Source organism: Eptatretus burgeri, chromosome 8 (assembly GCF_056783735.1).
Source record: "Eptatretus burgeri isolate ZD-2024b chromosome 8, Ebu_testis_v1, whole genome shotgun sequence".
Lineage (NCBI taxonomy): Eukaryota > Metazoa > Chordata > Myxini > Myxiniformes > Myxinidae > Eptatretus > Eptatretus burgeri.
The window spans coordinates 60,608,190-60,621,983 of record NC_140968.1 but is presented as its reverse complement, the minus strand read 5'-3'; the positions used below and the strand labels follow the sequence as shown (position 1 = coordinate 60,621,983).

The 13,794-nt window shown below is 45.4% G+C and overlaps 1 protein-coding gene across 11 annotated transcripts in view; it reads left to right on the top strand.

Moving 5' to 3' along the window:
* Positions 1-13,794, top strand: part of LOC147021846 (histone deacetylase 4-like) — a 291,321-nt gene that overhangs the window by 131,950 nt on the left and 145,577 nt on the right. For all 11 annotated transcript variants that reach the window (XM_085892251.1, XM_085892252.1, XM_085892253.1 and 8 more), the window contains one exon: positions 10,303-10,403. In XM_085892251.1, coding sequence (XP_085748377.1) covers positions 10,303-10,403 — 101 coding nt within the window. The remainder of the gene's footprint in view (positions 1-10,302; positions 10,404-13,794) is intronic.

Sequence of the window (13,794 nt, the reverse complement as noted above, 5' to 3'; positions counted from 1 at the left end):
ACCATCCTGGCCTCTTCTCTGGTAAAGGTGAATCTTCCTCCTGAACGCTGCCACTTTTCCACGAGCAGTGTGTAGCATTGGGAGGTTTCCTTGAGGTGACAGGTTCAAGGAATTCACCTCTGCGAAGAAGTCAGCCAAGTAAGCAACGCTCATCACAAAGAGTTCATCCTGCATCTTTTCATGAAGCTGATTCTCCTTCTCGGTACACCCTCTCTCCAAGAACAGTGCTATATCCTCTCAAAGTTGAATCACACAATTGAGAACTTTACCACGCGAAAGCCAGCACACCTCTGTGTGGAATATCAGAACAATGAAATCGGCACCCATTTCATCACACATCGCTTTGAAGATTCTTGAGTTTGTTGCGCAACCTCGGATGTGGTTCACAATCTTCACCACATCTGAAAGCACTTCTCGAAGACCAGGAGGGAGAGTCTTCATCGATAAAGCATTGCGATGTATCATGCAGTGGGTGAAGGAGACATGGGGAGCGACATCCTTCACAAAGGCTTTGAAGCTGGATCTGCATTAGACCATGGAAGGTGCCCCATCTGTACACACCCCGACAAGTCGTTCCCAGCCAAGTTTATGTTTGATGAGGAAGGCTTCCAGCATTCTGAACACATCTTCTCCCAGAGTGGTCGTGGCCAATGGCTCCGAGAACAAGAACTCCTCCTTCATGGCTTCTCCGTCGAGGTAACTAACGTAGACTCGCAGTTGGGAACATGAGGCAACATCTGTTGACTCGTCCAGTTGTAGTGAACACACGGGACTGCTCTTCACAGCGCTCACTACTTGCAGCAGAATAGCATTACTCATATCCGAGATTCGACTTTTGAATGTGTCATTCGAAAGGGAAATCTGCCTGAACTTGTTTGACTGCTGTTCCCCCAGCACCAACTTCGCTGCTTCGAGAAGGCATGGCTTTATAAGCTCTTCACCGATGGTGTGAGTGTGTGGTGTACAAAACACCGATGGTGGACAAAATACTGTGTGTGCTATGTACCTTTGTTAGATTCCTAAAAATGGGCTCAACAAATTGATGTTATTTATGACCCCTTCATGAACCCCGGAAAACCCCCAAATGACCCCCATGGGGGTCATGACTACCTTGATTTCCAAGTTCTACTGCGAACATATATTTTTTAAAGAATTTAGAAAAGTATGCTTTGATAAATATTCTTATAATCTTGACCCAGCTCACTTTTACATATCACATCACACTTTACACACCGATTGGCTTGGAAGTCAGCTCGAAAGATGACTAACAAAAATTAGAATTGCTAACAGATGTCGATACAGTACTCTTCATGTTTCAAATAAAACTGGAGATGATATACGTATAAGATTTTTTTTTTGTTTTTTTTTCTCAAGTAAATTTTCAACAACTGGGATTCTTGGAGAATTGCATTTCTCAGGCTATTCTTTCTTTGGCCCCAGAACAAACTTGGATAATAGATTCGACGAAGATGGAAACCCTGAGCCTTGGAGGAGAGCTAAAAATCGAGTTGATGAGGGTTTTATGAAACAGCAATGCTGAATAAGAAATGTGAAGCTGATGGGGATATGTGACACAATTATGTTTTTTTTTTTTTTTGAAAGAAAAATGCAGCTTCAAGAGAACAGGGATCTTTGGAAATTGCGTAATAAAATAAAAAAAAAGATAGTGCACATTAACACTGGGGCTTGGGAGTCCCCCAAAAAATTGAGCTCCAATGTCATTGATGCAAATGCTAAGACTGACGAGCAAATATAAAAATCCATTTTCCTGGACATATTACATAAACCGGTGGTTATAAGGTTTAAAAGAAGGAAGGTTTATTCCAAAGCGGTTGATTACACTTGATCAAGCGAATCAATTAAACTTTAAGGCCCTGTCACACCTTGACGATTTAACCAGTGTATGCCGATGTATGAAAAATTTGTATAAAACACTGGCACACGTCGAATACATATGGGTAAGTTTTGTTTTCGTTAAGAGCACGCTGGCATACGTCGTAGTACGCCGAGCTGTTAGACAAATTTTCTATGCTTGAAATTTTTTTGACGTATGACTCGCACGTTCCGCATACGCTGGCCATAAGTTGTAGGCACGTTACGCGATCGTTGACACACGTTACTTGTAAGTTACTCATAAGTCGAAACACGTCGAGGTAATGGTTAGCGTCAGTGTTCCAGACTCCCTGTTTTTTTTTTTTGTTTTTTTCTTCTTCGGTATGACGGTGATGTTGACACTTCGATTTCTAGTGTGGTTATAATATAATTAATAGGCTGCCGCTCAACGATTTAAATCATAACTGCACTAGAAATTGAAGTGTCAACATCACCATCACACCGAAGAAAAACAAAAAAAAAACAAACAAAAAAAAAAACAAGGGAGTCTGGAACACTGATGCTAACCATTACCTCGACGTGTTTCGACTTATGAGTAACTTACAAGTAACGTGTGTCAATGATCGCGTAACATGCCTACAACTTATGGCCAGCGTATGCGGAACGTGCGTCATACGCTGGCATACGTCGAAAAATTTTCAACATGCTGAAAATTTGTCGACGTACTCGGCATACTACGGCGTATGCTAGCGTGCTTCAGTGTGCTCTTAACATATACAAAACTTACCCATAACGTATTCGACGTGTGCCAGCGTATTCGGCAAATTTTTCATACGTCAGCATCTGCTGGTTAAAATGTCAAGGTGTGACAGCGGCTTGGCACTTCGATGTCTAGTGCGGTTATGATTTGAATCGTCGAGCCGCAGCCTATTAATAGCCTACGCCACGTGATCGTCGGCGATACGCTGCCACGCGCTATGCATACGTTAGACTATCATTGGGCATAGGTTGTGAACGCCGACAACACGCTCAGCATTCCTTGATATACGTAAGTTATCTATATGTTATCGAAACATTCTGTGTTCGTTACTAATACGTTATAAATACGTCCAAAACTGGAAAAAAAACATCAATAGTTCAGCGTACGCCAGCGTTTTACATACATTTTGATACATTGCCATACGCTGGCTAAAACGTCAAGGTGTGACAGGGCCCTTAAAATGATTTGGGATACAAATATGTTTTAACCGTCATTGTCTTAACGTCAAGGTTTGCATGGGTGTTTCTTTTGAAAAGTAAAATGAGTGTCAGTCTTGCGGGAGTTTTCAAATATATATATATATATATATATATATATATATATATATATATATATATATATATATATATATATATATATATATATATATATGACACACACACAGTATTTAATGAAAGCAAAAGGAAGCCAAATAAATTATGGACTGATGAAGGAACAGAGTTTTGCAACAGACCATTTATGAATGTTCTTCAAAATAGCAGTATTACATTGTACAGCACTTACAACAAAGTGAAGGTTTTTGTAATCAAGCATTCTAATCGCATTTTGAGACTGTACAGTCAACCCTCAAATATCTTTGACAGGAATATGCAACATGGCATCCTCTTCCAGAATAATCCCGTCTCGTCAGCATTAAAAACCTGCTCCTGCCTAAATCCCTTCGCCTTGATTATTTCCATGAGCTGCAGTGGGTCGTTTTTCCCAGCTTCATGATCCACAGCATCAGTCCTTCATTGTGCCTTGGTAATTGAGCAAAGAACTTCATGAAGGCATTCTTTAAGAAGTGTTTTTACACTCTGGGGCAAAACGCCACTTCTGTGTATACTTCAAACTTGTCTTCCCTGTCCATGAGCAGAGAAACTCTCGAAGCAGGTGATGGAGAACTAAACTTGTCTGTCCTAAATTTGCCTTTTTAAATCTGAAAGCATTCCAAGTCTGCACAGTTTATAATTCATCTGTGACTAATGTCACTTGCATGCACAGCAGCAGCAGCAGCAGCAGCAGCACCACCACCACCACATATGAATGACTCATTGAAGTTCATGATTAATCTTAAGGTTGAACACTAGTTCAGGCAGGTGTGGAGAAGTTGAGGGTGGGTGGGGGGGGGACTGTTGATGGTCTTTTTATCTATGACTGAGAGCATTCCACTTTTACAGCACAAAAGGTCAAGCACCCCAGAAACTTTTTCACCTCTTTTTTTTTATTCCTCTGAATAAGTGAATAAAAGACTATCTTTATTTATGTAGTTTTAAGGTAGTGTGATTACATAAGCGTAGGAGACTAATATTTATGTAGTTTTCGGTTGTATGATTATATAACCACTGTAGAGGGGGTGGGGGGATCTCTTCGGTAAAGTCCCAGAACTGTTTTTTTTTTCACCATATCAGCATCTAAAAATCCTAATATTCTCCACTGTGGCTGTCTCTTCCATCTATGAAAAGACCATGGACACCGTCGACAACACTCACCTCTGGCCACACTCACCTCTGGCCGTATCTTCGTGCCCGGGGTCGGTTTGCAGTGCCTGTGAAATGAATGAAGCAGATGTGGGAACTGTGCCCGTGGCTACTTAATTGGCCGAGCGAAACAATGCCATGTGATGCACTTGATGGGCTACCATTACTATTACATACTCTGACCAATCGTCCCAGCAGCGCTATCCCAGATCAAACCTCAGCAGAAGTCAAGATGCGGTATAAAACTTCCATAGACTGAATCACACAAGCAATTGAGAGGGAAATGATGGGAGGAATGGCAGTTGGGAGAGTTCAAAAGCAGAAATAGTGGGAAGGATGGCATTTGGGGAATTAATTCGAGAAAAATGGTGGGGGAATTCAAAGATGGGCAAAGCAATGCATTAAAATATCAACAGCAAGTACGCATTTCCACTCGTCCCCTTTGCGAACATTGCTACCCTCGGATGCTTTAGAACAATGATTTAGAACCTTTTACATGAATGGATACAGATACTTGAAGGAAGGACATCGATAGTTTGGGAAGAAGGGTGAAGAAATAACAAGTTTGAAAGGGAAGTATGGGGTCTACTATGCGCACCAACCTCGGTTGAGGTTTCGGGCTCGCCTCTCTTATGGTCCGTTCCTCCTGCGGCAGAACCCGGCTGTATAGGGAAGCTGCGGAGGTCCATTTGCCCAATGCGATGACCTATGTGACTCCGGGAAATCTCATTCCATTTGTGCAATGGCAGGCGGCGTCCCCGAGGCAGCGTGACATTGGACTTGGTGTTGGGAAAGCACGCCGGGTCCATAAGTGTCGTTCAAAGCTACGTAAAGTACGGAGAAAGAAAAGCGAAGAAGAAGCAGCTTTGTTATCAGTGGGAAAGCACATGTGGAAATGAAGCGAATGAAGAACATGTAAGGTGTAGAAGAATGCAACGAAACGTTGAAGCAAGTGGAAGGGCAAAAGCTCTGTATGGGTTGATGGACTCAAGTGGACGAAAATCATAAATGACTCCAAACCACTCCCGCATTCCTACTCGTATTCCTTCCTCCCTCACCTGTGCTGGCTGTTCGCGGGGAACTAACTTCTCCTTAGTTGTAGCTGCATCTGATTGGCGAAGTCGCGTTGCAGTGGCCTCATGCCTGGGGGGAGAAGTGGGGGGTGGTGGTGGGAGAAGCTTCAAAACTTACCTTCATTCATTTGAGAGGTTCCAAATCTTGCTTTTATTTGATACCATATTAAGTTCGCCACTCCACTAAAGCCCTGCACTTGCACTCGTTACGAGGAATGTAATGAATCTTAAAGTAAATGCATGTTGATTGTATTTGCGCCGATTGTATTTCTATAATCATACATTGTTAAACTACATTTGTCGTTCCTTGGATGGGTGATGGGGTGTTCGCAAATAAGATGTGCGCTTCAATTGTGTAAAGTGTGAATGAGTTTATCACAAAAAAGAAATGGAGCTCTTTCAAAGCACCTTCATTAGGTTGCCTTCTCTCCATTAATGGGAAAGTAAATTTCCTTTGTTTTGTATCGGTGTTTGGTGCACACAGATTCTGGAAGAGCAAGGTCTGGTCAGGTCAGGTCAGGTGTGGGAGCATGCGCCAGAGCAGTGCGTCGCTGTGTCCACTTTACGCCGCTACTCCAGGGGCCTCCGTCTGGCCATCCCCCAGGCAGATACCTGCCCCATCCCCATCTGCTTGAGATGCTGATCAATCTGCTGCAACCATGAGGCACGTGGTCGGCCCATTGGCCTCCTCCACTCACGAGACTCCCTCGCTGAGAGAATCTGGTGAGCAGGATCAGCGTCAGGAAAATGAGCCACATGTCCATACAGCCGTAGCTGACGCTCACCAACCATGCAGGTAACAAATCTCATTTGAGTCTCTCTCAGCAACCGTAAGTTGAACAGAAAGTCTGACCAGCAATAGCCAAGGATTCTCCGAAGAGATATGGTTCCAAAGGAATTTAGTCTCCGTCTCAGATCCTTGGTCAGAGTCCAAGTCTCGCATCCACAGAGCAAGACTGGAAGCACCAAGGACCTGACTGAAGACTCGGACTTTCGTCCTCCCGCACAGGTACCGGCAGTGCCACACCCCATGATCCAGTGAATCCATGACTCCCCAGGCCTGACCCAGACGTCTATTGTCTAAAGTCTCCGCAAAGATGACTGCATCATCTGCGAAATCAAGTTCAGAGATTTTGTCATTCCCAAGCAATGCACCGCAGCTTGATCTCTCCGACATCCTCCCCAGAATCCAGTCCATACAAGTGCTGAAAAGTGGGGGGGGGGCAGTATACACCCCTGACGAACTCAAGTAACAACTGGAAATAAGTCAGAGATGATACCACCACATCTCACAGCACTCTCATTACCAGAGTAGAGTTCACCATCAGATCGATGAGTTTTGGTGGCACCCCATGAAGACCAATAATCCTCCAGAGGGCATCCTGATTCACTGAATCAAATGCTTTGCAGAGATCAACAAAAGCTGTAAGCAGCTCCTGCCAAAACTCTCACCTGCGTTCGGTGAGGACCCGAAGAGCAAGGATACGGTCAATCGCTGACCTCTTTTGTGTAAAGCCTGACTGCTCTGGACGCTGGTGCTTAAGCAGATGGTGGCGAACCCTATCAATAATTATCCGAGCAAAGACCTTGCCCGGCATTGAGAGCAGCGTCAACCCTTCGGTAGTTGTTGCAGTCTTCGCGATCACCCTTCCCTTTCCAGAGAGGGACAACAAAGGCCTCTCTTCCAGTCAGTTGGGATTATGCCTGTGTTCCAGGCAGAGCACAAAACTGCATGCAACGACACGAGTGCAGCATTTCCACCAGCCTTGAGAAGTTCACATGGATGCCACAGATCCCTGAAGCTTTACCCAGTTTCAACCTGTTCACCGCAGCCCGTGTTTCCACAAGCGAACGTGGACCGCAGTTGATTGGAGGGTCAGCAACTAATTGCAACATCCCTGACGTCCAACTCGACACCTGGTGGATCAGCCTGGTACAACTGCTCAAAGTAACCGACCCAGCAGGCCTTCACTTCGGACTCCTCTGTCAAGAGCCTGCCACTCTCTGCTCGAACTGTAGTACACTGAGTGATGGGCTTGGTGAACGTAATGCGCGAATTCCCCTGTAAGCAGGACGAGAATCACCTGTCCACAGGTGATGCTCTACCCCCTCACAGATTCCTCGCACATAGGCCTCCTTGTCCACCCTTAGCGCACGTACAGTTTTATGCTTCAGCTCCCTGAACAACTCAGCTCTGCCATTCAGCCTGGCCCTGTGACTCTGGTCAATGGTATCCATTGTTCCTTGAGAGGCAAAATTCTTCTTTTCCCAACGGTGAGTTCCAAGACATCCACCGACAACATCAAGGACGGTGGTCTTGAAGGCACTCCACAACTCTTCAGGACTTCCCAAAGCACCCAGATTCCTCAAATCTCCACTCAGCTTGTTTGTAAGCTCCTCAGCTACCCTCTCATCCTTGAGCTTGCTAATATCCAGCCGAGGCTGGGATGGTACCATTCTGGATTTAAGGTGCAATTTCAGAGTTTCTACAACAAGCCGGCGGTCAGTATTGAGGAACTGAGCACTCCGGTAGACCTGCAGTTCTGGATCATCCTTCAGCGACCATCAACGCAGACATGGTCAATCTCCTTTGCCACACCACCAGCGTTGGAATACCAAGTCCAGCGATGAGGATGTCGGTGCTGAAACCATGAACCGGCCACCCGAAGTCCATGACTTGTTGCATAGTCAAGGAACTTGGTGCTATTCTGGTTCATAGTTCCTGACCCATGGGGACCAACACACGTCTCATAACCATTCCTATCAGTTCCAGTCGATGCATTGAAATTCCCCAAGACTAGAAGTGTATCTCGCCTGGGGCACTGATTAACCACAGACTCGAGCGTGGTGTCGAATGCATCCTTCACCGTGAGATCACTCGCCTCAGTCGGAGCATAAACAGAGACCAGGGAAATGACACCTAAGGAGTGACGAATCCTTAATCTCATAATACGCTCGTTGACCGGTGTTACCTCAATTATCATTGGAGTCAGCTTATTGGACACAGCTACATCAACTCCTTGGGTATGGTAACCATCAGAGCGACCAGACCAATAGTAGGTGTAACCACCCACCATGATCTCGCCGCAATCCGGTCTCCGAACCTCAGAGAGAGCTGCAATACCGATGTCCAAACGCTTGAGCTCAGATGATAACAGAGACAGGTGATCATCCTCTCTTCGGGAGAGATCATCCTCTCGGGGATAGGACATTCCAGGCACCCACCCGAAGGGACCACCTCAGGTTAACCCAAGGAGACCGCCGTCTGGTAGACGACACCTCAGCACCACTCCGCCACACTCTCCCGCAATCTGACCCGGGAATGTTATGCTGTGGTTTCCCTCCTATCATCAAAGATTGGGGGTCCCGAAGGCTTTGCCCCAATCCTGTCATCTGCTGAGCTGCCCTGTGAAGGAAAGCTGCACAGGAGGTACTCGGAGTGGGTTTTCAGATTTCTTTGCGTTTTTGTGTTTTGTGGAATGAAGGGTTTTACGGTGGCCGGAGTGCAAATCCTGCCACCAACCTCCTAATAAGTACCCCAACTGTTGGAGGACGTCCGCAGACACAGTTGGGCCCTAGATATGGATGGCCGTTGGCTCACAAGGAGCTCCTCCGCCCTTTGAAGAGCAACAAATACCATTATAGTAGAAGTGAGGAATAAATGTGCAGTGTGATGTCGTGGTTCCGTGCCAGACAGGAGTTCCAGTTTGATTGCTTCGCTATCACGTTGCATCAGACTCGTCAGTCTTTATGAAACTGTTTGTGAGACCACATCTTTGAAAATGTTCTTTTACACACTTTTCAATTTGTATTTTCTTGAATGCTGAATGAAGTGGTGTGCATAGGATTGCATATTTCTCTGCTTAAATTAAAAAAAAGGATAGGTTCAGCAAACCATGTATACATTTCTTCCCGTCCTCACTTGCTCAACATCCAGACGTGCAATAGTTATTTGTCTGACAAAGCTGTAAAGCGAAGTCATTAATTTGGTCCGTCGTTTGGTTCATAACTCCAAGAACATGATGATGGAGCATGTTTGAGCCCAGATTTTCCTGCAAGCAGTTCTCTCTCTCTCTCTCTCTCTCTCTCTCTCACTCTCTCTCTCTCTCTCTCTGTCTCTCTGTCTCTCTGTCTCTCTGTCTCTCTGTCTCTCTGTCTCTCTGTCTCTCTGTCTCTCTGTCTCTCTGTCTCTCTGTCTCTCTGTCTCTCTGTCTCTCTGTCTCTCTGTCTCTCTGTCTCTCTGTCTCTCTGTCTCTCTGTCTCTCTGTCTCTCTGTCTCTCTGTCTCTCTGTCTCTCTGTCTCTCTCTCTCTCTCTCTCTCTCTCTCTCTCTCTCTCTCTCTCTCTCTCTCTCTCTCTCTCTCTCTCTCTCTCTCTCTCTCTCTCTCTCTGTCTCTCTGTCTCTCTGTCTCTCTGTCTCTCTGTCTCTCTGTCTCTCTGTCTCTCTGTCTCTCTGTCTCTCTGTCTCTCTGTCTCTCTGTCTCTCTGTCTCTCTGTCTCTCTGTCTCTCTGTCTCTCTGTCTCTCTGTCTCTCTCTGTGTGTCTGTCTCTATCTCTCTCTCTCTCTCTCTCTCTCTCTCTCTCTCTCTCTCTCTCTCTCTCTCTCTTTCTCTTTCTCTTTCTCTTTCTCTTTCTCTTTCTCTTTCTCTCCTCATTTCCTGTTTGTTCATTCCCTTGCCTGTTGCGTCCTCCCGTGCCCCCACTTGCCCCCCCCTGTCGGTACGTTGCCTCTGTCACCTCGCTCTGCCATGACCCTAGATTTTGTATGTAGAAACATTGCCCTTGAGTGATCGGATGAAATGTAGTTCTCACAGAGCGACGTGAGGTGGTGCCATTGACCTGCTTCTGTTCTTTGAGAACATGCTAAAACTGTGGCTCCCAACCCTGGTCTTATTCAGAACCCCAAGCACTTGATGATGGAGCACGTTCGAGCCCAGACTCTCCTGCGGGCAGTGTCCCTGAGAATGGCACACGATCTGTTCTTTCTTCTGCTCCTGAGGTCGGTGGTGGGCAAACTAAGTCTAACTTGCACTGTCTTTCAATCTGGCCTTGAACTTGCTTTGTGAACTTCCCCCATTTATTTGCCTGCCCTTTTTGCAAGATTCAATTGTATGCTTGAAACTCGACTTGCAACCGGTGAATTAAACTTGCATTTGAACTATAACTGTTCCATTTTCACTGTTCATCTGCCGTAATTGCCATTTTATCGTTGATGCTTCCTCGTATGACTCCAGGCCTTTGTTTCCGCTTCACCAAATGAAGCTTTCTGTCTCGCACACATTGGATTGCCGCAGTTTTGGATGTTTGTCCGAATGGCAGCATGTTTTGTCATGCGTTGAAAATCGGCGCTCCTTCACTTTTTGCTGATGAGAAAGTCGTGAAACAGCCGCAGTTTCCCCAAAACCAATTTAACTTTTTCTTCTTTGCTCACAGTTTGCATTGACGAGTTTTGTGTGAATTATTTGACTTATTTCCTGATATATATTTTTTTTTTTTTCCAACTGTGTTCTTTTATGTGTGCATCAACTGTTGTTTTCCTTATGACGGGTTGGGTTAACACATGGCGTCTTGTGTAAATTGTTTGTGACTAATATGTTGTTTGTTTTCAATGTCACTGCTGCTGTGTGGAGTTTATGAATTTATTTATTCCTTCCTTCTGGAAAAGCTGTTTTCATCTCCATCAGATGTTTGTTGACTTGTTTGCACGATGTCCGTAGTTTGTTTGTTTGATCAGAGTATAAAAATTGCATCGTAATTAAAAATTAATTCAGCATAATGCATCCCATTTGCTTTTCTTAATTCGAGGTGGATTTAAATTGGGTTGAAATTTTTTTACAATGAAATTCATATCCACTGCATGACCAGAGAAGCCGATGTCTTGAAGAGCCACCAATGGTTTTTACTCATGGTTTCAACATATTGTGGCATGCATTCCACACTTTAATTCCTGGTGTTGGCTTTATGGTGATGGTGGTGGGCTTGGGATCATGGGATCCTGAGTTCAAATCCCACTCGGCTGTTGAAGTAATAACAGCTGGGGTTGACTCTGCCTGTCATCCTTCCGAGGTCGGCAAACTGAGTGCCAACTTGCTGGTATCCTGTGTCGGAGTGGCGACCCGTCTAGGATTGTGCCCAATAGCCAAGGAAACTGATCCGGCACCACCAACGCTCTGCACAGAATCTGGTCCTAATGGATGGATGGATGGATTCCATACTTTTATATGATCCCCTGAGAATTCGTTCAAATTTGCTCATCAGCAACTTGCGTTGCTCAGAGCGATCAGTGCTAGACATGTGATCTGAAGTCATATTGATGAGGGATTTGCATGCAGTTGACAAATTTCCCATATGCTCATACTGCATAGCTCCACAAAAAGAACGAGAGCGTCACGAGGTGGAACGCATTCCTCTACCAAACTGAACAGTTTACGTTTTCTTTCCCACTAATGGGCCGGATCTGGATCCGGACCTGAACCAAAATGGAATCGGCTTGTTCTGGTAACATAACCAACTCACCCCCCTCGTTTTGTCATAACTTGTCGATAACTATTTGAAATATCATACCATAGAGTATATATGGTGATGTTTGTTTCTTCCCTTTCACGACCAAACTCTGGAACGCTTTACCTTCTGGTGTCTTTCCAAACACTTTTGACCTTCCCTTTTTCAAAAACAGATTTTTTTTACTTCCTCAAAAGCTCGAAGACTATTCTCTCTTTCTTCACTTTTCTGTCTATGCAGTTTTTATTTGAGGTCTGACTTCAACAAGGACGATACAGTCTGTGACTGGAGCCTTCAACATCAAAATAAAATGTGTGAATGTGTATGTGTTTATGTATATATTGTTACGGATCTGGAAACCATATGCATTCAAACATACAGATGTCCCAAGAGTTAGTTATTCCTTTAAGTACATATGAGACAGGTCCCTTCCTTTTGTCTAGTGGGAGAATCAAAGGTGTGTGTTGCGATGTCCTTTTAGGTAGGTTATTAAATCTTTACATCCAACGAACCCTCCAACGAACATCCAACAACCATCCCATCCCCCATCACGATCCACTGTCCACCTGCGCCTCTGGAGCCTCGTGTTTCGAGGCAAAATCTTTGTGAAGTACCTTTTTTGGGCGAGTCCGCACGTCTGGAGTGGTTGGGCTTCGCGGTATGGCCGAAACCCCGCCCAGAAAGGGCGGACCCATGGAAGCCCCGTCCAATCGGGGTGAACAGTGACGTAAGTTTCACCAAGGCCCCTCCCCACTGAGGGAGGTCCATAAAATTACCAACGCCATCCTCAGCGAAGAGTTCTTTGGTGGTTCTGAGAGAATTCGGTGGAGAGGAGTTCTGTGGACGAGAGTTCTTGGGGGGTTGTTCGTCGTCGTGGTCGTTGGGTTGCGCTGGAGTTCGGAGGGTTGCGAGGAGTGTTGCCGTGAGAGTCGTGGAGTTCGTACAGTGCTTGCAGTGAAAGGCTTGGAGTTTGCGAAGCAACCCTGACAGCGGAGAGCGTTGGGCCCTGATCCCCGCCTCAGACTCCGCTCTACTCAACCAGCGCTCCTTCGCAGACACGTTCTCCATGCGTGTGGCCGTGGACCGAGCCGCACGACCATTAACAGGTGCCACACCATGGAGCACCCCATCCCTCCAACGTGCAGGTACCCGCCGAACCGCGACCCCAGCTCGTCTATCTCCTTGGCTGTGGGGGTCCAATAAAACATCTAGGTTTCTTATCATCTGAGTGTGTGGGCCCGCCTTGAAAGTAGAAACTGTAAAAGTGTTTTTGAACATTGTAAATTCTTGCTTGCATATTCCGAGATAAGTCTTGCCCTGTGTCTTCTTTATTATAAATAAAACAATTGTAGAAATGTTCCCAGTTAGTTTCCGTCCTTTCTTGCATTGGTCCAGCATTGTTCGGATCTGAGTTTAGGCGGGTTTTTATACCCGATAATCTGCTCATCCTCGCCGGCACTGCTTTGGCAGTTCCACTCAACTGCACCCGAACCGGAGTTGGTAGTCGGTAGTTGGAATTCTACAGCAGTCAGTAGAGTGACCCAGTTCGAAAAAGACGTGCCGAGGCCTGGTTCCCTGGTAGTCGAAATTGCTTAGTTAATTAGGTAAATTGGTTCGAGACAAAAAGAACCTATGCTACGCGATTGAGATATTGGCGTTTCACGGTCAGTTCAGCGACCCGCCGGCTTACGGAGTTATCCGAGAGCGACGGCCTACAATTCCAGGGAGTCTGGTGGGAGACAACGTAACCTCCCCCACTTAGTGGTCGTTCTCGCCACCGGACCCCGGCCTGCAACAACATATACATATATATATATATATATATATATATATATATATATATATATATATATATATATATATTGTCTTTGAAAAGTCATGCTGTGTAT